The sequence below is a fragment of the Acanthopagrus latus genome, chromosome 20 (genome assembly GCF_904848185.1).
Source record: "Acanthopagrus latus isolate v.2019 chromosome 20, fAcaLat1.1, whole genome shotgun sequence".
Classification (NCBI taxonomy): Eukaryota; Metazoa; Chordata; class Actinopteri; order Spariformes; family Sparidae; genus Acanthopagrus; species Acanthopagrus latus.
This window is the reverse complement of record NC_051058.1, coordinates 773,751-799,497: the sequence shown is the minus strand read 5'-3', so window position 1 is coordinate 799,497 and position 25,747 is coordinate 773,751. Positions and strand designations below refer to the sequence as shown.

General features: G+C 42.5%; 1 protein-coding gene across 8 annotated transcripts in view; it reads left to right on the top strand.

Moving 5' to 3' along the window:
• The first annotated feature begins 283 nt into the window (after positions 1-283).
• exoc6 (exocyst complex component 6) overlaps positions 284-25,747 on the top strand; it is a 62,914-nt gene continuing 37,450 nt past the window's right edge. For 4 of the 8 annotated variants that reach the window (XM_037081086.1, XM_037081084.1, XM_037081083.1 and 1 more), the window contains exons 1-5: positions 284-452; positions 16,664-16,835; positions 22,427-22,474; positions 22,669-22,759; positions 23,325-23,370. In XM_037081086.1, the coding sequence (XP_036936981.1) occupies positions 313-452; positions 16,664-16,835; positions 22,427-22,474; positions 22,669-22,759; positions 23,325-23,370 (497 nt within the window). In that variant the 5' untranslated portion in view covers positions 284-312. Of the gene's footprint in view, positions 453-1,373; positions 1,700-16,663; positions 16,836-22,426; positions 22,475-22,668; positions 22,760-23,324; positions 23,371-25,747 lie in introns of those variants that run through there. The other 4 variants (XM_037081082.1, XM_037081087.1, XM_037081090.1 and 1 more) reach the window with 4 other exon arrangements.

The window sequence follows — 25,747 nt, the reverse complement described above, 5'->3', positions numbered from 1 at the left end:
GTGTATAAACATCAAAGCTGCAGTTCTGCAGCTGACTGAACAAGTATGACAGGCAGGACTCTTCATGGCGTTTCTTCTGGGTTTAAAGTGGGTGAAATAAATGGATACACAGGGAGCAGCTAGTTTTGTTGGCTTCAAAGTTCAGTGAATCACAAGGTCTCATTTTCCTGTTGAGGGCTCTTTCTGCTGACCATAGCAGGTGTCCTGGAGTTCACCACACAGACACACTCATGCACACACACCCAGTTCTTGGTTTCCTTCTCTTTCACATATACAGATTTTAGTCCTTGTACCTAAATACAGAGGAGAGAAATGGCCAGTGACAGGGTGCACGCTGCTTTACCTGACCCACCCAGTCAAAGTGAAGAGGAGAACAAAGAAGAAGAGAAGGCCTTTGGGAATATTTTTGCAGAGTTAGAATCTGTGGACCTGCCCCTGGGAACCACCTTAAGGTAAACTCAATATTCAGAGCATCATCTTTTAAAGGTATACTAGGCAGGATTCTCATCAAAACAATTTATTGACTCACACAATATAACTCAATCCTTACTTATGACCAACTTAAAGTGTATTTTGCTGTGTTCATGACTGCGTGTTGGGGATTCTGGAAAACATAGTTGACTGCTGAGCCTCATTCCCAGGTTGTACACCTCTACTAGTCATTGCTTCCATGTAACTTGGCAACAGTGTGTCTTAAAGGTACATTCCACAATTTCAACGTACAATATGCACACCAAAAGATGACAAAAAGAAAAGAAAAGAAATGTGTATCTACTTAAAATACCAAATATGTAATGGCACTTTAGCATACTGCAGTCAAAGAAATTAGATTTATGAGCAGCAGCAGGTGCTCCAGGTATTCCGCAAGGCTTAAACCTAGTGACTGCTCAAGACACCCGGGGCTATATGCAGCCTTACATGAAAAAACAGACAGAAAGATAGAGCACCGCCTACTTCTGATATTCTTTAGTCTCTACATTTTGATTTACAGTTGACGATGTGTAATTATTATATTCTCTTCATGAGAAAAACTGAAAATCAATCAAAGACAGTATCAGTTTTAAAGTGCTTTTTGTTTAATGTGCAAATATAATATCATTATATGCACTAATATAATATTAACTGGGATTAGTGTATTAGTCACAATTGATTTTTGATTGCCAAGTAGGTTTACACATAGGATGAATTTACTAGTACAAAACAACAAACAACACTAACAATGCTTAAATATGAAAATATGAATAGGGTGTGAATATAAAAATACAAATCAAAATAGAGCTATGATCAGTAATATCATCAAATATCGATTCTGGCAGTCTTTCTTATTTCATATTATTGTCGTTATTACTGTAATTATATTGTTTAGATTACTGAACAATGGAGACAACAGCCAACAGAGGCACTGATGTGGTTTCCTTGTCCCCCACGCTGTGTTGGGGTAAAGCTCTGCGGATGTAACGACCGTTAACGTGGAGGATCTGAGAAAATAGAGTGCCGACACTGAAATCGTCGCAGCTGTGATGTGTCCCCCACAGGCTGGAGCTCACACTGACATGTAGTCCCTCCGCTGTAGCTTCAGTCAGAGCCGACACACAACAATCATGGCGGAGAATGAAACCTTGGAGTGTATAACGGAGCACGAGCGGATTTTGCAGGAGATTGAGAGCACCGACACGGCTTGTGTCGGTCCCACTCTCCGGTAAGCTATTATGGCATATTAGCGAGCCCTTGCCAAACATAATATCTATGTGTTTGGTCGCATCTCCTACTTTATCAGACATTTTGTTCAAGTGCTAGCTTAGCTACCCTAGCCACCGGTAGGCTAACATTAGCAATTTTAGCCAGCAGGCTATATGGTGTTGAAATGAAGCATGAGCCTAGCTGGCTTGTTAGCTAACAGGCCAGCACTGACCACTAACCATCAGTTAAATGCAGTCATGGAGTATTTCCAGCTGCCGTGTGTTGATGGACGGCTGCTGACCTGTCATCATGTAAACATCATGTGTGGGTGTGGCTGTGGGACATCTTCTCATAATTATGCAGCTAATGTCAGCTAACGGTGCTAACAATTTCAGCTCGCTGTTCAGCAGAAATATGAGAAATACTGCTGCTGACAGTCCGTTACACCGTGCTATAATAGGTCTCCTTAACCACCTGGTGTCGTCTTAAGGTCGCCAAAGCGCCTGATGGCAATGAAATGGGGGTGTTGATTTCTCATGCTAACGGTCTCTAGCACCCTGCATTGACAATGATCGGTAGTTAGCTACCAAGCTTACTTCAGAGGCCATAATGATTGACGTTAGTGAGACAAGCTAGTGTCTAGAACCACTCAGATGAACGCCTCCATCTCTCTCCTACACCTGTCTCTTAGACGAGCCTACAGGCTGTGGTTGTCTCCAACTTAACCGGGGAAACCAATGAATGTGTGCCCTGGAGGTGACGGTAGTGATGTCTCTGTTCGTTTCACTTTCAGTGAATCTTATATGGTGTTAACAACAAAGCTTATGTAGATGATGTAGGTTAGCTGTTGAAAAATGACAGTCATGCCCTTTGCCTCGTGTCGGTTCCTCCTCAACAGTCTTCAACTATTCATTCCAAAATGTGAGCACACTATTATTTGTGTTAGTGAGCTCTAACTGAAGCTGTAAACATTGTTAATTCTTTTGAACCAATCATAACGTTTGTTTACACTAACATCAGAGTGGGAAACCTCTGCATCATGCTCTAGATAAGGTGGCCTCAGAAACTCAGAAAAGGCAGCAGACTAAATCACATGGTAGTCATAGCTGTCCTTGTTGAGTAGATGCCAAAGATACTATCAAAGCAACAGATTACATACAATATGCTAAAAGTGAGGTAGGTCAGACCTCAGTGGTAACCATTTCTTTGAATGTTTTGGTTACGACTGTCCTCACATCAGAAGTAGGCAAGTTAGCTGATTTCACATGTCTTGCCAAGGCAAATCAACTAGTTGTCTACTGTTGTTAGGGTTACTGGGTTCATTCTTATACTGTCAGTGAAGAGAACTACTGTTAAAATCATATTAATTAATATATGGTTACATTGCCATGTTCTGGGGCAGGTGCTCTATAGCCACGAATGGGGACATTATGTGAACTCAGACTGGATAGTTCTTCAAACCAGCCACCCTAACAGGTTACCTGGTGTAATGATCAAGTGGCCACTTCTTCTTTACTAAATGCGTGTGACTGTGTTTGCTTATACCAGTCAGGCATTTACATGTACCCTCCACTGGATGTGGGCTAATGAATTACTTGAAAGGAGGAAGTCATAAAGAGAAGAAGTTATAAAATTGTTTTGCCTGATACAAATGTCCCTTGGGATGGGTACTATGACTTACTCACTATCTGACTTTTCCTAACATGATGACAACAGCTAATCAGTTTCTCAGGCAACTATCACTCAGTGCGTTTACATGACACTTAAGAAAACCAAATTACTGGGTTAGTCCGACTATGATCAGATCTTTAAGATGCATGTATACACCTTAGTCTGACTAAAATCGGACCAGATCAGATTTCTCATCATCGAATTAAAGCACCCAGATTATTCGATTGATAGTCGCAGTTCTCCTGCATGTATAAGTTCCAGTGGATCGGATCGGATCTTTGCGTTCTGCGCAGGCGCGATATTTTTCCCCGGGGCCGTGAGTTGGAAGTAGACGGACATCGATGGCGGCAGCGTCTTTCCTCTGAAATCACTGCAAGAAAGAGCACCATTGTGCATCTAGTTTGTGTAGTTATCATGTACACCATATACGAAGTGTACAAAGATGTAGCTTCTCTCGCTCTTCGTACGCCATCTTTCTTAACTGCCGAAGCAGCTGGTGACACAAAGAGGTCAGCCGGAGGTGTTTCTGTTACCACTAGTTAAAATGGGTACTTCGCCACTTAGCGTATCAGGGCATGAAATGCTCTGGCCCAATAATTCCATTTTCTCACTGGCATGTATACTTGGATAATTGCAGTTGTCTGATTGAGTGGCATCTTTGAACTATGGCTGTAATCTGACTAACCTGTGCATGTAAACTCACTGACTGATACTCAGTCCATCATAAACACTATTAATGTTTCTGACAGACTTGTGGCCTGTATCAAAAAGCAGAATCGGCTTACTATGGCTTTCTTTTAGGTATCTGGCCTTGTTAAAATGAAGTGACTTTGAATACCTTAGATTACATGCTGTTGCCTTTGATCAACATCTGTGACATAACATATTGCATGTTCCTGTAGTGGTGGGGGACAAATTGTTTGTATTTGACAATCTGAGAATGAGACTGATAAATTATCTCTCTCTGAGAGTTGCTTTAAAAGTTTGCCTTTATGGTGATGCTTTAACTTTCTAACTTAATGCACACACACTGGGTTGCTTGCCTTTCTGTGTGCTTCTCCCAGTGTTTGCTCTGTGGCCCTTTTTCATACCAAGGATGTACCTCGCATTTGATTAAATTTTTCAGCACAGATTCTGTTTTCTTTTTTTGACACTCACATTTCCATTGGATATTTTTTTTTTTTTTTTTTTTTTTTTTTTTTACATTATGACAAAAAGAAATTTTGGATTATGTATTCCATTGTAGAATTTGATAGAAAATTGAGACAAATGTGTTGAGAAAGAAAAACAGTCATGGTGAGCGGCATTTATTATCCAGGACAAAGTACATACATTCAAATCTGTCAATCCTTAAGCATGGTTTGCTATGTCATACGGCATCCATTTTTCCCACTTAGAAACAAAGACACCTTCTCTCATTCTAAGCCGATGGGTCATTCTCTCCATGATGTAAACCTCCCTTATGATCTCTAGCCGCTGAGTTGTAGTGGGTGGTTCAGCATTGCACCAGTTTCTTATAATTGCTTTTTTACATGTGACCAATAACATTTTGGTTAAATGTATATCTTTTTCTGGGACATAATTATTCAAACTTCCAATATACATAACTTTACATTCCCTGGGTATTACATATCCCAGAATGTCTTTCATTATGTTATGCACACTTACCCAGAGCAAATTAAGTTTATGACACTCCCAGAAGATGTGTTTGTGATTTGCTTCTCTCTCTCTCCACATAGTTGCCAACATGTATGTTGGGAACCAGTTTGTTTACTCTTCAGTTTAGGTGTAATGAAGTAACGGGTCAGGTTTTTCCACCCAAATTCCCACCATGTTCTTGAATTATTAGTTGTGTTGTGTTTCACACATATCATGCCATTCTTCCAGAGTAATATTTACATTCAATTCCCTCTCCCACTTCTCTTTAATGTAAAGAGTAGAACAGATTCTGTTTTTCAATGCACCATTTAGCCAAGTGTGGAGGAGGCTTGTTGTCCAATTATGAGGCCTATCAAAACTATCCAAACTGGCGTGGTACTGAATAACATCGCAAACGATTTGCACTTACAAATGAGAATTTAACAATGGAATGAGCTAGCCCACATGAAATGGGAGCAGTCACATCACAATCAGTACATTTACAGAAGGGATATAGAACCAGAGAACATCCCTCAATTCAATTGTTTTCAGTGGCATGTAATAACACTGTACATATGGCTAATGTGTGTTTCACTGCAGACCATGTGCAACTGTCTGTAGATGGGAAAGGTAGAGCGAGGGTAGATTATCCACTACTTAATCGACTGCAGATGGCATTGTTCTCTAGGTGGGATAACATTTTTAAAGTAAAATGGGTTTCCAAATATACGGCTGTTAATATATCTGCATGTCCCTTGCAAAGTCCAGGGTTCTCCCCAGACGGTGGAACAACAGCGCTGCGCCGCTATACTGCTAGCTCAGCGCTATACTCATTTTCAATGTTAGCTGCTTTATAGTGGGTGTTTGTGGGCTGCTGCGGTCTTCTCATAAAAAAAGCGTCCAGCACATCAGGAGCAGTTTGTGGTTCAGTATCTTGTCCAAGGAAACTCTGACAAGACTAGGGGAATCGAAGTACTGACCTTGCGACAACAAGACACTGGCTGTAACCCTGAGCCATAACTGCCGTCAGATCACAGTGCGTCTCACATTATAGCATAAGGGCTCACATATGAATGTCTTTGTTCAACATCTGTGATGTATAAAAAACATCATATTTTTCCCAAGAAACTTTAGGTTGTGCTCTTAATACAGTTATGTACCAGAGGAGATGGCAGCAGATGAGGTTTCTCCAGCGTCTGGTTCAAAAGCATTCTAGCTCACTTTGCTAATATTCAGTACTGGAGCTAAAGGCATCAGAGCAGCCAACAGCCCCTCTCTGTTTCTCTTGCAGTTGGTTTTGTAGTCTAGTCATTTTGAGAAAAGACTAAGTTTGTAAAAGTTAGGTCTATGTTGCAGGGGCGGCTGTAGCTCAGCGGGTCGAGCGGGTCGACCAGTGATTGGAAGGTCGCTGGTTCAAATCCCGGCTCTGGGCAGGTCTGAGCTGCATGTCGAAGTGTCCTTGAGCGAGATACTGAACCCCACATTGCTCATCAGTGAGGGCCCTGCGATGAGCTGGCGACTTGTCCAGGGAGTACCCTGCCCTCGCCCTGAGACAAGGCTGGGATTGGCTCCAGCAACCAGCAAAGGGATAAGCAGCTATGGACAATGACATGACATGAGAGGTCTGTGTTGCTCTGTCTACAAAGAGGCAGCTAATATTTTGAAGTAAGGGGGAAGCCCTGCTATGACCAAACTTGAAAGCAATGGGTAGAGTGTAGAGCACAATATATGGGGCATTCCCAGACCACAGATTTTGCGGAACTGCAGCAGTAACGGACCAGCTAGGTTCAAACTGTGAGAATGTCACAACTCTCACAGTTTGAGAGAGTGCAAGCTGTTGGTAGCCTACCTATGACAACACTGCAGACAAACTAGTAAACTTGCAAACTAATATTTGCATTTTGAAGAAAACACAAAAAAATATTGAATTTAAAGTCAAATTTAGCTTGTGGTTGTTATTACAAAGACAGGATGGTGGAGCATAGTATAAACCCAGAGGCCACTATATGCTGGCCAAAGTAAGCTTCCTGCTTTGGAAGGAAGCAGTAGACAGAGACGTATTTGTTTCAGCAACCACCTGCTCTCAATTATTAATAACAGGAAGAAGAAACCTCATATGGCAGCATAGAGGCTGATGATTACTTTGCTGCATGGGTGTGCTTGTGTCCAGTACTGTGCCATTCTTTACACCAGGCTGAGTTCTTCACTTCAGCTCTTTCAGTTAGTCATTTATGAAGGACACCAAACATTAGCCAGCCCTTCAACTTGTCCTCTAGTACTTGAGGTGAGTTCAAACAAATAAGGATTGGCATGTGATTTGGTGAGGTAACATCTGATTTGTTAAACAAAATGTCTCCCCTGTGTAGCTCCACAGTGTCAGAGTCTAATGGGCAGGGTTCTTTGGCTTTATGATTAATGTTTGTCAGAACAATGGGGTTTAAGGAGTTTGATGCAGTGCATGGTTAAACAGCAAACAAATTATATATCAATAAAAAAAGATACAATTAATTATTATATAATAATATAATTATATAATTAACTTATTGTGTTTGGATTTGGATGAATATTTATCAGCTATGAGCTTCAAGATAAAATATCATTAGACAAATGAAGACTGAACGAGACCCCCACCAGTGAATAAATCTTTGGCAGCTGGAAAAAGACACACAAAAAGACTGAACTCTGAATTTAAATGAATGTTATAAATTTGTTATCTAGCTGTCTGTTTTCCAGCCTGTCTGTTTTTAGTTTGTGTTGAAGGGACAGGAGTTAAGTCCTGTTTTTTTTGATTGACAAAAACAAAGAAGAGAAGTGGCATTAAATAAGATGGTCACTCGGAAGTGCTTTGCATAAAAACATCTACTCTTAAAGAGAAATGACCTGTAAAAAACTGAGCTAGTGTAAAGATCAGTGTGGCATAAAAGGCAGCTTTGCAAATGTGATGACTTAGAGCTATCACAATTAGGGTTGTGACTAACGATCTTCTTGATTATTGATTAATCTGTCAGTGTTTTCTCTAGGTCTACAAAATGGCCAAAAATAGTTGGTCAGTGTTTCCTTTCCCAGAGCCCAAGCTAATGTTCTCAAAAGTCTTGTATCATCTGCAATACAAATGTATTCACATTTAAGAAGCTGGAATCAGAGGATTTAAAATAACCACACACACACACACATATGTGTGTGTGTGTGTGTATATGTGTGTGTAAATATTTGTATATGTGTTTATATATGTATGTATTTATATGTATATATTACGGGTGTCACGATTCTCCAAATCCTCGATTCGATTCAGTTTTCGATTCCAAGGTCACGGTTCAATTCAACTCTCGATTTTTACATTTATTTATTGTTTTAAACAAAGGTTGCTCTGCCATTTTTATACTAGACTTTTATGCAATATAACATCTGACCTTTGTTTGCACTGTACCATACTACGTTGTCAAATTTAAATCATTTACTAACAATAACTTATATCTTCAGTCAATTGGAAACCTAAACAAAATAACCTGCCATCTAGTTTCTTCTGAGCTTGCAAACTGTGGCTTTTTTGTCAACATAACTCACTGGAAATCCAAAATACTTCCGCACCTGTGACTTAAGTGAAAGAGGAGGGGGTTCAAGTTCTGTCGATGGGTCTCCACTTGTTGTAAGAGTTGCTTAGCCCCTTTCAGGAATAGGGCGGTGCATGAGGTGTGTGTGTGTAAAGTTTGGAAGGTGTGAGTGGGTGAGTGAGAGTGAGGGAGCATGCGTACTTGCGCACAGTGAATGAATGGGAGAAGAAGAAGTGAAAGGAGTAGCAGTAGTAGCGAGGGCAATAAAGTGTATGATATAGGCTGCAGTTTGGCTGTGAATAAAGGCTATGGCTCCTCCAGATACAGCAAAGCTCCCTGGCATTATTTCCCGACCACCTTAACACGTGAAAGTGGTTCACCACGACGGTAAACACAAACTTTGGCCCTGGTGGAAATCATCTCGTCTGTGCTTCCCAACCACGGTCTGGGAGCCGAACAGGAATGGTGTAACACCATGCTATCGTTTGGCTGGCTGTAGCCAATAGCTACTGGCTTAGCTAGTAGCTCAGTTAGAGGAGGTAGACTCACAGTACTTCAACACTTACTGTGTGTGTTTTTTTTCCACTTGGCAAGCTGACCGGACGTGACATGGGGGTGTGGCAGCATCGACAATCCCATTTTTTAATTCGAAGTTCGAGATTGTGACTTAACTTTGGTTGAATTTCGAATTTTTGAAATTGTGACACCCTTAGTGTAAAAAAAAAAAAAATAATGAAATATATATATATATATATATATATATATATATATATATATATATATATATATATATATATATATATATATATATATATATATATATATATAATACAAAATATATATTATATACATAATATATGTATATATTATGTGTATGATATTTTTTTAATATATATGTTATATATGATATATATTATATGTATGATATATGTTATATGTATAGAGAGAGCGAGAGAGAGAGACAGACAGACAGACAGAGAGAGATGATCACCTGTGACAATTCTGTCAATATCATCAAGGTTGTTGATTACAGGTGCGCTCAACAAAATGTTGTATCTCTCCGGTTTGACTTGTTTGTTTGTCATTTCTTTTCTCAAGGCTTCCCTGTCATATGACCCACATGTTGGTATGTGGTTACTGGTCACATTGGAAAGCTCTTTTCTTTCTTCCCCTCAGTGAGTCTCTGTAAAGGTGCATGCACAGTTTGTGTGTCCCACACTGTGATCCCCTTTTACTGAAAAGGAAACAGGGAAAACCTGAAACAATTACCTTCATAATTGATTAATCTGTAATTTGAAATCTGTCTGTCATGGTCTCTACCTTAATCACATTCCCTCTTTAAATGACACTGTGATGTATTTCTTGTTGCAACTGTAATCAACAGACACAACAGTAACCACCATATTTGCTGCCGGAGGGGTAATGTACATCGTGCATCGGCTGTAGATACGGGCTTAATGTTTTTGATCAGTGAGTAGGATCAGGTTTTGTTTAAGGAATTTTCAAGTCATTTCTAAATGAATGTCAGAGATGGGTCAGATATCACAAAATGATCACGTCTATTTCAATACAGATGGCTGGAATTAAATTTTATTTATCCACAGCTATGAAGGTTGTATTTCACTATGTTGGCACTAGATGGAGCAGTTACTCCAGCAGAGATGAGGCCACGTAGATTTTGTAGGGGTTGGGAACCTCATTCATCCAACTGTAATACAAGCCTAGCTCGTTTTATGACTGTAGAATGAGCGATGTAACCTTAATTGTGTCTATGAGGCGTGTTTGTCGATGTACCTCTTTTTTTTCCTCAAATTTTTACCTCTCCTGGTGTCAATTAAACCCCCAAATCTCTGTTCATCACAATAACAATGACCGGCTCCTAGTGGCTTTAAAGTGGCTTGGATGTAGCTCTTTGCTTCTCTAACTTTGCTTCATGATCTATGTAATGTTTTACTGTAGGAAAGTTTTTAAGATTCTAACTCTGCCCTTGTTCTACAGCAACTGGAGTACCTGCCTTCACCTACTGCAACTCAGGGAAACTCAGAAAGCAAAAAAGCAGACAGTTAGCTGCTGTTGTTGGCACATTGCATGGCTAGGGTGAGGCCTGCTTTTCATTTCTATATGTTGAGCCCACAATGAGTCCTTTCTTTTCATCCAAACTGCAGTTAAATTAACTTACAATCATGTTAGTCAATATAGCTGTTACTTCTCTAATTTTCTGTATGTAACATTACTTTATCCACAACAGAAAATCAGTGAATGTTCTCAGCAAAATAATTGTAAAAAGTGGTCATTGATTATTGAATTTTCATTTACATTATCATACAAATGATACTAAATGGAAAATTTAAACGCTATTGTAGGATTGCATTTTCATTTTAAAACAAAAGTACATCAAACGTGCTTCCTAACAGGTTACATATGACAGTGACACTAATGTCTGAGAAGCATAGTTTTCACTAAGGACTTCTATATCTGGTGGATGCTGGATCACAACGCAGCAATTCAGTTGAATTCAGTTGTCAACACTCAGTGTTGACACCAGCACACAAGTCTCAAGAAAGAGACAAACATAAGCTCTTCTACTGCTCCTTTGGTCAGGAACACTTAATGCTGTTGTTTTTATAACACAGACCTATAACTGCGGTTGCGAGTGATCACCTGATTATCGCGTGCCTCACGACGCCAGCTGTCTGTACTGCACCATGGCAGACTCAAATCGAAACCGGGGGTTACAGGATGGTGGACAGCGGAGCAAAACCGGATCGGAGCCGTAGCGCAGTGGACAGTGGAAATTCGGTGTCCGAGCAGAGTGCGGCCGGGTCTTCACACTGTTTTGTGTGTGTTCCTCCCAAAACGCAGTAGTCTCTTTTCTATTGTGGTACAAACATTTACCCACCAGTGTGATTTACTCGCCAAACAGAAAATTTACCCGCCATTGGTGCTTGGCGGGTGTTAATTTCAGACCCTGCCAACAGGTGTATAAAAGCAAGCACCTAGGCATGCAGGCTGTTTCTACAAACATTTGGGAAAGAATGGGTCACTCTCAGGAGCTCAGTGAATTTTAGTGTGGTACTGTGATAGAAAGCCACCTGTGCAACAAGTCCAGTCGTGAAATTTGCTTGCTCATAAATATTCCACATTCAACTGTCAGTGGTATTATGACAAGCGATTAGCAATGACAGCAACTCAGCCACAAAGTGGTAGCCCACCTAAAATTACGGCGTGGGGTTAGTGGATGCTGAGGCGCATAGTGCGCAGAGTCAATTGCTGCAGACCTCCAAACTTCATGTGGCCTTCAGATTAGCTCAAGAACAGTGCGTATAGAACTTTGTGGAATGGGTTTCCATGGACGAGCAGCTGCATCCAAGCCATACATCAGCAATTACAATGCAAAGCGTCGGATGCAGTAGTGTAAAACATGCCGCCACTGGTTTGCTGGAGTCGCGAATCGCGCTTCTCCATCTCACAATCTGATGGACGAGTCTGGGTTTGGTGGTTGCCAGGAGAACGGTACTTGCCTGACGGCATTGTGCCAAGTGTATAATTTGGTGGAGGAAGGATTATGGTGTGGGGGTGTTTTTCAGGAACTGGGCTTGGCCCCTTATTTCCAATGAAAGGAACTCTGAATGTTTCAGCATAGAGACAATTCCATGTCCCCAACTTTGTGGGAGCAGTTTGGGGATGGCCCCTTCCTGTTCCAACATGACTGTGCACCAGTGCACAAAGCAAAGTCCATAAAGAAATATATGAGAGAGTTTGGTGTGGATGAACTTGACTGGCCTGCACAGAGTCCTGACCGCAACCTGATAGAACACCTTTGTGATGAATTAGAGCAAAGACTGAGAGCCAAGCCTTCCTGTCCAAAATCAGTGTGTGACCTCACAAATGTGCTTCTGGAAGAATGGTCAAAAATTCCCATAAGCACACTCCTAAACCTTGTGGAAAGCCTTCCCAGAAGAGTTGGAGCTGTTATAGCTGCATAGGGTGGACTGACGTCATATTAAACCCTGTGGATTAAGAATGGGATGTCACTTAAAGTGAAAGTCTTGCCAAAAAGCAACCTAGGCTTTATTTGTGATTATATATGAGTCAAACCTTCATGTAAAAGCATAATTATGACAAAAGTGGCATTTACTGTAGTTTCGTTTTCGGACAAGCTAATTTTCAATGGACACTAGCATCAAAATCGCTATTTTTAAAATACTAAGAAGGCTCAACACAACATGAAACACAGCTCATAGTCTCTACACATGAACACGAGCATTGAGAACATTAATTGTGTACGCAGAGTCTACTAAAAAGACGGTTTTTGAACTACTCACCTTAGGAGCTGTATCTTTATTTAGAGCTGAGTTCTGATGTCTGTGTATGTGTCACAATGCTGCAGGATGTGCTGCTCTGTCTCCATCTGTCTGTGTGGATAGAACTGACACAGCCGCTCCTCTGGGCAGCCACTTCTGTCTGTGTCTGCCACTCTCTCTTTGTAGTGGTAGGAGCAGGGCTTGCTGGCTTTCAGTTGCTGGTAGAACTTTTTTCTTTCTTTTTTGGATCTTTTTTGGAGAAAAGGGGAAATTGGCCCAGGTCAGCTCTGCAACCATTATTGGGGGTGTTCCTGTGGACTTTGAGGATGCTTTTGCAGATCTCAGTGTGCAGTGTTTCAATTGGTTGTTTTTCCCATTTTTCAAAGTCTTGGTTCATGAGAGGGCCCCACACTTCATTACCATACAATACAATTGGTTCAATTATTGATTGAAACATTTTTATCCAGATTTTGATCGGTATGTCTGTTTGAGGATTTCTTTATATTCCAGAAAGCTCTTCTGCCTTTGTCTCGGAGATCCTTAATGGCCAGATTGAAATATCCTGTCGATATTTAGTCCTAAATATGTGTAGCTGTGTGTGTGTTCTATATCCATAGAGTCCAGGTGGAACTTGTGGGGATTTTTCTGACTCTTAGGTCGTTTCTGGAAGATCATGACTTTTGTCTTTTCCAGGTTAACAGTCAGGGCCCAGGTCTGACGGAACTTTTGCAGGTGATCTTGTTGCTTTTGTAGAGCCTCCTTTGATGGAGCGAGCAGTATTAGGCCATCTGCTAACAGTAAACATTTGACTTCTGTGTCAGAGAGGGTGAGACCAGGGATATCTGACTCTTCCAGGGATTTGGCCAATTCGTCGATGTAAACATCAAACAGGGTGGGGCTCAGAGTGCAGCCCTGCCTCACCCCTCTACTTTGGGGGAAGAAGTCTGTTTCCATGGTTCTACTTTTTACAGCACATCTATTATTTATGTACATTGTCTTAATAATATTGTAGATTTTTCCTCCAATACCTTTTTCTAGTAGTTTCAGAAACAGACCATGGTGCCAAATTGAGCCAAATGCTTTCTTGAAATCTACAAAACAAGTGAAGATTGTGTTTTTGTTCTGGCGGACGTGTTTCTGGATGAGGGTGTGGAGGGTGTAGATGTGGTCAGTGGTTCTGTGTTGTGGTGTAAAACCAATCTGACTCTTGCTCAGGACATTGTGCTCACTGAGGAAGCTTTGCAGTCGGCTGTTTAAGATGCTGCAGAATAACTTCCCCAGGTTGCTGCTGACACATATGCCTCTGTAGTTATTTGGCTCATATTTGTCTCCACTTTTGAAGATTGAATTGATAAGCCCTTGGCTCCAGGTGTCAGGAAAATGTCCAAAATTCAGAATGAGATTGAATAATTTCAATATGGCAGATTTCATGGTTGTTAAACTGAGGCATTTCATTTAAGATGCCATCAGAGCCACTTGCTTTCCTTGGTTGCTGGGCCTGGATTTTAGCCAGCAGTTCACCTTCATTACCTTCATAATCTAAAGGATTTTGGTTGTCTTTAATGATTGATTCTCTGATTTCTAGTTTGTTGAGCAGATTATTTTGGTCTGAATCCAGTGTGATTGCACTGTTTAGATTTTCAATGTGTTTTTTTTTTTTTCCCATATTTTACCATTTTGAATAGCCAATTCTTCCTTGTTTGATTTGTTGAATGAATGCCATTTTTTTTTTAATCAATGGACTCCTCAGTTTCTTCAAGTTGGTGCTGTTCATGCTGCTCATTTTTAGCTCTCAGTGTTTTTCTATATAATTTCAGTTTTTCCCACTACTGGAGGCACAGCTCATGATTGTCAGCTTGTCTGTGTTTTTCACTGGATCAATTTCAAAGTGTTTTTTCTCAGATACCTGCAGTCAGAGTCAAACCACTTTTCATTAGCTGAGTTTGAACTGTGATCCTGAGATTTTTTTCAGATTGGATAGAAATGCTCTCTCTTTCTCTGTCTCTCTGTCTCACTCTCTCTCTCTCCCTCTCTCCCTCTCTCTGTTTTCTGTCTCTCTGTCACTCCCTCTCCCTCTTCTACACAAACACACACACACACACACACACACACACACACACACACACACACACACACACACACACACACACACACATCCATCTGTGCCTGTTGAAGCCAGGCCAGGATAGGACAGAAAAGTGTGTGTGTGTGTGTGTGTGTGTGTGTGTGTGTGTGTGTGTGTGTGTGTGTGTGTGTGTGTGCTATGAATCACCCATAGTGATTCATAGCAGGGTTCTTTACAATAATGTGCAAACAACTGTCCACTGAGGCCTCCCCACAGCCCAGTTGGTTCTCAGTGTTTTTGCGGTGCTGTTGTTCAGCGTGCACACTAGTGCTGCAGCTATCAATGCCATGCCATGTGTGTGCACACGTGCGTGAGGGAGAGTGAGAGAGACGAGATGAGTGTGTGTGTGTGGAGAGTTATTTGGTGTAGAAGGCTATTACTCTCTTGCATTTTAACACAAATTAGTTTCCACATCTTAACATGACATCTAGCCTATATCAGGCTACAGCCTCTACAAATACCATACATTGTAACTAGCCATGGTAGCCTACATTGAATTAGCTAACATCAATGTTTACGTTAGCTTGTGTCGGCGACACTTGATGAGCTGGTGTTAACAACTGGATGCTTTCAGATCAGATGTTGAATCATTGTAGACTTGTTGTGGTACGCCAGTTCTGCTTTGCAGTGGGCATATTGCATTTTGTTATTTTCTTTTTTAAATGTGAAATGATCCCAAACTTTGGACATTCTCTGTCTTGTACCGACGGTTTCTGTCCGCCATTGCACCAACTCAATTCTGAATGTAGTGGTGTGTGTCCACAATAACAGTCTGTGTGGAAAAATGATCCCTGAGCTAAGCAAGCCACGTAATGCAGTTGATAGGAATTAAACAAAGCCTTGAGGCAGAGATTTTGCTCCAAACATTTTTTGTAATCGAATTATTTGAGTTACTCCAGTAATTGTTTCAGCTTTAATGTGTGGGCTGAAACACAAGCATACTTTCCAAACAACCAGTGAGAGTGCATCACAGACAGGTGGAGGAACGCATAGACTGCTGAGCTCGTAGTTCATCTCTCGTTTCCCTATCCAGCTCAGGTGTGTTACAGACCATTACCCCTCCAATTGTTTAGCTCTAAACATGGTGTGTGTTCATGAATCCAGTTATTTTCAGACTGCTCAGAATAACCTCTATGTGGAGGACATACTGGCTCATAATTAAAAGCCCAAAGGAAATTGGAAAATTAAAATTAGAAGAGATACAATTAACAGATTATTGAGTTAATCCACTATGAGGAATATTAAGGTTGTATGATAGTTTGAAAATGTGCAGCGACAGCCTTGTCTGGCGATGAAACTTTCTCATGATTACAAAGAAGAGCTCATTAAGATGGTGTGCTGCCTTTACCTACATATTCATTATCGACCACATTCACGGTCTTGTCACAGAATGCCTACTCTTGCACTCACTTCACCCATACACAGATATTTACTCCAAAGTAACTCAGTGTCACTCCTGCCAGAGGAGGAGGAGAGACGCTGCTCCCAGAAGAGCTGCAGATTTATCTGTCTGTGGGTTTTGTAGACTGTGTGAGAGAGCAGCTGGAGAAATGTGGAACCTCCGTCAGGCTGCAAATGGACATATGAGCAAGTCATATTCATTCAAACAATGGTTCAGACAGTTTTGTATTTGTCCATATTTCCTGCCTTACCCACTCCTCTATTCCTTCAACTCCCATGTTTGTCTCTCTCAGGTCTATTTATGATGACCAGCCCAATGCCCACAAGCGCTTCATGGAAAAGCTGGATGCCCGAATAAGGAATCATGACCGTGAGATTGAGAAGATGTGCAATTTCCACCACCAAGGCTTTGTGGATGCCATCACAGAGCTCCTCAAAGTCCGTGCTGATGCAGAGAAACTGATGGTAAGAAAGATGACTGTGAAGAGGACCAGCAAGACAGTTTAGTCTGCAAACATACTGGCTGCTATATCATAAAATATAGTGGCTATGGACTCCAACCAGCTACCAACTAGATTGTTAGAAGAACCAAATTCAGTATTGATAACTTTCATCTGGTCTGACATGTAAATGCAGAATAAAAGTTGAGACGGGTTCAACAAAAGACTGATACAGTTGTGGAATGCTCCAAAAACACCTGTCACCTCTAGAGTTTACAAACCCTGTTTGTACTTCTGGTCTCAATAGAGCCAACACAACAGGATCTGATATACAGCTGACATCCAGAAGAATCAAATATGACATGAAATGAAGACATTTCACAAGTCAGCGAATGTTCAGTTAAGAAGAGAAACGTTTTCAAGATTTTGTTTCCAGTTTCGTGATTGGTGCTTACTGTTTGAATTAGAACTTCAAGATGGGGCCTCATAATAGAAGTGTCATAGGTTGTACCTGCTGGTAGCTGACCAGTGCAGCATTATGTTGTTTCAGACAACTATCTTAGTTGGGCTTCTAGACATGTTACTTGTCTCTTTGCTCCTCAGCGCTCTGACTGTGGTGCTTAGGCTGAATAGAGAGGCAGGGATTATGTAGTCGTACCCCCTTGTTTGGAAGCTTCACTGTTGAAAGGATTGTCATCAAAAAGCCGACTGGTCAATTGGGTCATGGCTCTCAGCCGTGTGACAAGAGCCGAGAGTTCAAAAATCCCCATCTAGAATCGAGAAGTTTGTCACTGAATCTGTGAGAAAGAGCCTGTCACAAGCCATTAAACCACATGAAAGGCCCAGTGCACTGATGATGGGTTCAGGTTCCCGCTGCCTGGTTAATCTGAATTTGCCTGCTTTTGTCCTTGCCCCTTCATGGACTATGAGCTGATTACAAGGCTGAGCAGCTGCGCTGAGGGAAGTAGAGAGGGAAAAGAGAGGGCATGAAAAGGGGGAGCAGACAGAGAGTAGGGACCGAAAGACATGTGACAGCAGTGTGGGTGAACCAATACCAAGGTACATACATTCTAAGATAGTATTGAAAATGTAAAACTTAACAAGCGTGAAAAAATTATTGCTCCCTAATAAATCTTTGACTCTGAACAACACACTCACCAACAGCTACACATCTGGATTTTGTCTTCAGTGTGAATGGGTGAAACTGGCATTCATACCCAAACCCCACTGCAGATGTTTATTTGCTCCAGCTCTGATCACCATTAATAGAAACATGACGTTTTTTCAGTTCCCATCCAATTCCAATACACAAATGGCTGATACTCATACAGATACAAGGGCTCTTTTTATTTTGATATTATCATTATTATTGTTGGTATTGTGTTGAAGGTTACATCATGAGGCTAAATTGAACCACACAGCACATCTTATTAGACGAGAAAAAAAAATATACAAATGCATTGAATTGAATTGTATTCCAAAGGAATGTATTTATGTCAGGCTTCCTGTACAGAAAGGTAGCAGCAGAAGCTGTAAAGCTTTAATTCAGATTAAATATTTGAAATGCAAGACTGTAGGGAAGCAAATATCTACATGATCAGAATAACCTTCAGGCAGGCCCATGGCTTTAACCCTAACTGTGCACTAACTGCAGTGACACTTGGTTGCAGTCTGTGAAATGTATTTTCTGAATGGCAGACTGGCCTTGTCTCTAATGAAGTTGAGCAACGCCTCTGTAAGCCTTTGGGTTATCTACTGCAAGTTTTTTGTATCTCAGGAAAGCATGACCGAGGGTCTGTCACCTGCTGGTGTCTATTTTGCTGATGCTTGCATGAGCTCTTGGTACTAAGTGCTAGGCGGTATGACCAAAAATGTATATCACAGTATTTTTTCACAATGTATGATGGTATTTTTTTTTCATGCATAATCAGGTGTTCAGAGCATTTTCTACTGGTTGAGAAAGGAATTACTAGCCCATTTTAGACAGAAAATGCGGCACATTTGCTTCAAGGTAAAGGCTGCACTCTTCCGCACTGTCTATCTAAAAGGGAGGTCTGATATTCCTTCTTTCCCAAAACGCCACCACTGGGGTAGGCGTAAACATGTGATGTGACATGAAGCACCAAGTTGGGCGTGAACAGTGACGTACAACATATGCATCGGAAGAAATGTGGCGACTAGTGCGCATACCAGCATGTTGTAACTTGAAAATGGAGTCAATGCAATGTTATGCCGAGATAAAAGGGCATCCAGGGATTCAAAAATTCTAGGTGACGAAGAAACCCTGATTCTCTACTATGGAGATGAGCTGGTTATCCCGAGCAATGAATTCAGTTACCTTGTGTGTAATATTTTTTGCCATGTTGCTGTCTTGAGGATATTTCATTTTGAGAGTATCCATGAGTGTTTGTTGCTATGGTGTCTTTGCCTGTATTGCTTAAGTGAACTTTTATAAAGTTTTATAACTTTGAGTGTTTTTGTTTTTTATATGCTGTATCAAGTCATGTATTAAATGCAGCGCCTTTGTTACCCCTCCGCGCAGCCTCACTGCAGACATTGTAGCCACAGGTTTAACAGAGTAACGTTATGCGTGCGTCTGCGTTCTGACGCAAATTAAAAAGAAAGAATGCACATCCTGCAGATCGGCTCGGGACATCCCTCCACTGAGCCCTGACATCTGAGTTGGTTTAGGACAAATATATGTACCGATACACCCTGAGAGTGGAGTCAGTCTGCTATTTTGAGTGGGATTACTTGAATTTGAAAAAATATATCCATCCATCCATCCATCTTCTACCGCTTTATCCGTTACCGGGTCGCGGGGGCAGCTGTCTGAGCAGGGACACCCAGACTTCCCTCACCCCGGACACTTCCTCCAGCTCTTCTCGGAGGATCCCAAGGCGTTCCCAGGCCAGCTGGGCGACATAGTCGCTCCAGCGTGTTCTGGGTCTTCCCCGGGGTCTCCTCCCAGTGGGACATGCCAGGAACACCTCCCGTGGAAGGCGTCCCGGGGGCATCCGAAACAGATGCCCGAGCCACCTCATCTGGCTCCTCTCGATGTGGAGGAGCAGCGGCTCTACTCCGAGCTCCTCCCGGGTGACAGAGCTCCTCACCCTATCTCTAAGGGAGCGCCCCGCCACCCTGCGGAGGAAACTCATTTCAGCCGCTTGTATCCGGGATCTTATTCTTTCGGTCATGACCCAAAGTTCATGACCATAGGTGACGGTAGGAACGTAGATTGACCGGTAAATCGAAAGCCTCGCCACTCGACTCAGCTCTCTCTTCACCACGACAGACCGGTACAACGACCGCATTACTGCGGCCGCCGCACCGATCCGCCTGTCAATCTCACACTCCATCCTTCCCTCACTCGTGAACAAGACCCCAAGATACTTAAACTCCTCCACCTGAGGCAGTAGCTCTCCCCCAACCCGGAGGGGACAAGCCACCTTTTTCTGGTCGAGAACCATGGCCTCAGATTTGGAGGTGCTGATTCCCATCCCAGCCGCTTCACACTCGGCTGCAAACCACCCCAGGAAATGCTGGAGGTCCCGGCTCGAAGGAGTCAACAAGACCACATCATCCGCGAAAAGCAGAGATGAGATCCTGTGGCTCCCAAACCAGATCCCCTCCGGCCCGTGGCTGCGCCTAGAAATTCTGTCCATGAAAGTAATGAACAGAACCGGTGACAAAGGGCAGCCCTGCCGGAGTCCAACATGTACCGGGAACAGGTCTGACTCACTGCCGGCAATGCGAACCATGCTCCTGCTCCGCTCGTACAGGGACCGTACGGCCCTTAACAGGGGGCCTCCGACCCCGTACTCCCGGAGCACCTCCCACAGAATGCCACGAGGGACACGGTCGAATGCCTTCTCCAAGTCCACAAAACACATGTGGACTGGTTGGGCAAACTCCCATGAACCCTCGAGTACCCTGCGGAGGGTATGGAGCTGGTCCAGTGTTCCGCGGCCCGGACGAAAACCGCATTGTTCCTCCTGGATCTGAGGTTCGACTATCGGCCGAATTCTCCTCTCCAGTACCCTGGAATAGACTTTCCCAGCGAGGCTGAGGAGTGTGATCCCCCGATAGTTGGAGCACACTCTCCGGTCCCCCTTTTTAAATAGGGGGACCACCACCCCGGTCTGCCAGTCCAGAGGCACTGTCCCCGACTGCCATGCAATGTTGCAGAGACGTGTCAACCAAGACAGCCCTACAACATCCAGAGACTTGAGTTACTCAGGGCGGATCTCATCCACCCCCGCTGCTTTGCCACCGAGGAGCTTCCCAACTACCTCAGTGACTTCGGCTTGGGTGATGAATGAGTCAACCTCCGAGTCCCCAGCCTCTGCTTCCTCTATGGAAGACACGTCAGCGGTATTGAGGAGATCCTCGAAGTATTCCTTCCACCGCCCGACAATATCCCCAGTCGAGGTCAACAGCTCCCCACCTCCACTGTAAACAGTGTTGGTGGAGAACTGCTTCCCCCTCCTGAGGTGCCGGACGGTTTGCCAGAATTTCTTCGAGGCTGACCGATAGTCCTCCTCCATGGCCTCCCCGAACTTTTCCCAGACCCGAGTTTTTGCTTCCGTGACTGCCCGTGCCGCCGCCCGCCTGGCCTGCCGGTACCCGTCAGCTGCTTCAGGAGTCCCCCGGGCCAACCAGGCTCGGTAGGCCTCCTTCTTCAGCTTGACAGCATCCCTTACTTCCGGCGTCCACCACCGGGTTCGGGGATTGCCGCCACGACAGGCACCGGAGACCCTACGGCCACAGCTCCGGACAGCCGCGTCAACAATAGAAGTGGAGAACATGATCCCTTCGGACTCGATGTCCCCAGCCTCCCTCGGGATCAGGTCCAAGCTCTCCCGGAGGTGGGAGTTAAAGACCTCTTTGACAGAGGGTTCTGCCAGACGTTCCCAGCAGACCCTCACAATACGTTTGGGTCTGCCAGGTCTGTCCAGCCTCCTCCCCTGCCAACGGATCCAACTCACCACCAGGTGGTGATCAGTTGACAGCTCAAATATAAAAAATATAAAAAATATAAATAATCATATATAATAAAACCTGAATAATACCTAATACTCCTTTCACACTGGACAATAAATACCATAACACCCTCTAACAGCAGTGCAGTAGAACAGGTTGTCAGATGATCAGTGTTAGTGGTTCGATCCCCACTTTCTTCTGTCCACATGTCGAGGTGTCCTTGGGCAAGGCACTGAAACCAGGATCGCTCCATTGGCACTGTGAATTCATGAGCCTGTGCTTTCAAAATTACCAGCTCCAAGCCAAGATGAATGGGGAGGTTTGCATCAAGAAGGGCGTCAGGGGAAAAAAATCCCATGCCACATAAAATTAAGGGATCCAGATTTTCATGCCAGGTTGGGCTAGGCCCAGTTTTTCAGTGAGATGGAAACAGATGTACCTCTGTGGCAACAGAGAGCAGCCAAAAGAATAAGATGTAGTTGTAATGTAAAAACACAGCGTGCACATACACACCACTCACTGATGTGTTTTTAATAGCCAGTGGACCACAGGAATGAGACACAGGATTTTTTGATGATAAAAAATGTGTAGGAATTATGAGCAGTGACACTGATGTCTTTGTTTGTTTTACAGGGTCAAGTTACTGACACTAATCGAAGACTACAAGAAGCTGGGAGGGAGGTAAGTGCAAGTATGTGTGTATGCATGACTGTGCAGCAGACAAAGACATCCTCCTTATTGTGCTTGCAGGACATATGCATGCTCATTAACTGCAAAGATAGTTCTGCTTTAGACATGACCGTTCTTTAACCCAGTAGTTAACAGTGACGGCCTCTTTCTCATTGTCTCCTTCAATTGTGTTTTTCTTCCCTCAGGTGACAGCTCAGACAGAGGAGGTGATCCGCTGTCGAATCCAGCAGAGGAACATGGCCACCACTGTGGAGAAGCTCCAGCTCTGCATACCAGGTACCACTGCTGCTTGTGTATCAATGGTCACTTAAGTTCTAGTGTTAATGACGTGTTAGTCACCTGAGTGACCTCAAGATGCCAGTGGAGTCCATATTAATGTACTTTATCCTGGAATATGACCAAGTTCAAACCTTGTCAGTCATTTTGGCCATGCTTAGTGAGAATAAGTTAATTTAACAGTTAGCTAGTTTCTGGTAAGACCTTGTGTAACCCTTTAGATATTAAGAAAAGTTGATATATAGAACTTTCTCCTAAAGCCAAGTACTACAGAGCTATGATTTCTAAAACGAAACAAATTCATGTGTCCTTACATAAGGAGAAGATTCATAATTCTGGTGTTTCAGACCAGTTGTCTGAGGAAGTTCAAACATTTCTTGATCTGATGAAATTCATATTCATGTTCAATATGAGGGGTATCAGGGCTGTTTTGATAATGGGACTGATACAGCACTGAAATGGTTGCAGCAACAATTCACAGGGGGGACGGTCTGCAACTTAAGTCAAGCCCACTAGTAACATCACCTGTTTCTGATCAGCTTTCACATTTTCTATTTCTTTGCAGTTCTAGAAATGTACAGCAAACTGAAGGAGCAGCTGGAATCCAAAAGGTACCAATCTCCCAAAGCATTTCAGCACAATGATGTGTAACTATAAACACAGCTTACAGGAGTAAGTCTCAAAGGTTCCCAGAATTTTAGAAATAACTTCACACTATCTAATAGCTCAGCTAACAAGTGGGGACAACATCCTTTTCCCCACCTTGAGAAGCTTTGATGTTCTGAAGTACTATAGTGCCATGCCACATCTCAGTTGGGTGTGATCTCAGCATCAGACCCCTTGACCCAGCTGTGATATAGTGTGGTACTCTAACACTACAGTTTATTTATATATGTGCATTTATGTGTATATGTCTGCATTTCTCTATAAAAGTAAACCTGAAAACAAACAGTAGACAGTCATATCAACATAATAGCAGCATTTCACTACAGTTATAATGTTTGTATCTGTAGAAGATGTCACAGACGTCAAGAGAATACACACAGCAAGTTAAAGGCAGTTTTTTTCCTGTGTACCCACTTTCTTGCTCTTTCAATAGGGGTAAAGGAAAATCACGTCATCATTTTGATTGATAATTATCAAAGGCAAACTCCATGTAAACAGCTAGAGATGGTAGTAACTGTAGCAACACTATCTGTCTGGACACGGACACATAGCAGTGATGTGAAGATGAACCCCAGGGTGTGGTCACTGATCACTGATCACTCCCAACCATATGGCAAGCCATTTTAACATTTAATCGAACCACACTCCTATCTGCAGTCACATTTTTTGATATTGATTGTAACTTCTCATTATATTTCTTCTCATTAAACAATATCCACAATAAAAGTCTCACTAAAATTTAACTTTGATTTTACTAACTTTAACGAAATGTAAAATCTCTAAACATCCTTGTCGGTTTTATAATTTGATACACTGGATATATATTTCCGATATCTGCAATGACATTCTTCTTACCCAAAACTGTCATTTCAGATGTCCGTGTCATTCTTTCGAAGACAAAAAAAATCCCCTTTTCCATTCTTGTGTATATGGCTTTTAATTTCAGATATTCATATTAGTATTTTTAGATATCTAAAGGGACCATTCGGGATGTCTGTAATAGAATTCTTACTCAGAAAATGTCCCATTTCAGGTTTCTATTATCAAAGTGTTACTAGTCATAATTACACCTGCTGCCAGTGACAGCTACAGTATGTCACAATATTATCTTAAGGCCATGGCGTATCTTCTGCATTGTAGGTCACCACAAACTCCTTGGTTTGTTTTGCTAAAATTGAGCTTCAGGTGATGGTTGTTGTACCATGTGAAGAAGCTTCTATTGATCATCTGTACAACAACATGCTACTCACTAGTAATTATTCACTGGAACCATATCTGTCAATACAGTGAGAACGTCTATTCCAGATATCATAGAATATGTCACAGACATGAAGAGATTACACTCAACAGATAAAAGGCGGTTTCAATTTTTTGTGTGCTCTCTTTCTCTCTCTCTCTCTCTCTCGCTCCCTCCCTCCCTCCTCCCTACCTCCATCTCTTTCAATAAATACGCTTATAAATAATACACTTAATACCTATTATTATGTCCTCAAAGGTCTTCACTACATACAGTATCTCACAAAAGTGAGTACACCCCTCACATTTTTGTAGATATTTTATTATATCTTTTCATGGGACAACACCTCAGAATAATTCAACACAAAGCCATCAATGTCTGAACCACTGAAAATGTCCAAATTGGGCGCAATTAGCCATACCTCCTAAATGGTGATGTCATACGACTCGTATTAGTGTTAAAAGGTCTCAGGTGTGATTATGAAGATTGCCAACACCCTGAAACTGAGCTGCAGCATGGTGGCCAGGACCATGCAGCGGTTTAACAGGACAGTTTCCACTCAGAACAGGCCTTGCCATGGTTGACCAAAGAAGTTGAGTGCACATGCTCAGTGTCATATTCAGAGGTTGTCTTTGGAAATAAGACATATGAGTGCTGCCAGCATTGCTGCAGAGGTTGAAGGGGTGGGTCAACCTGTCAGTGCTCAGATCATTCGCCGCACACTGCATCTAATTGGTCTGCATGGCTGTCGTCCCAGAAGGGAAGCCTCTTCTAAAGATGATTCACAAGACAGCCCGCAAACAGTTTGTTGAAGACAAGCAGACTCAGGACATGGATTACGTGAACCATGTCCTGTGGTCTGATGAGACCAAGAGAAACTCATTTCGTTCAGATGGTGTCAAGTGTGTGTGGCAGCAACCAGGAGAGGAGTACAAAGACATATGTGTCTTGCCTACAGTCAATCATGGTGGTGGAAGTGTCCTGGTCTGGGGCTGCATGAGTGCTGCTGGCACTGGGCAGCTGCAGTTCATTGTGGGAACCATGAATGCCAACATGTTCTGTGACATACTTAAGCAGAGCATGAT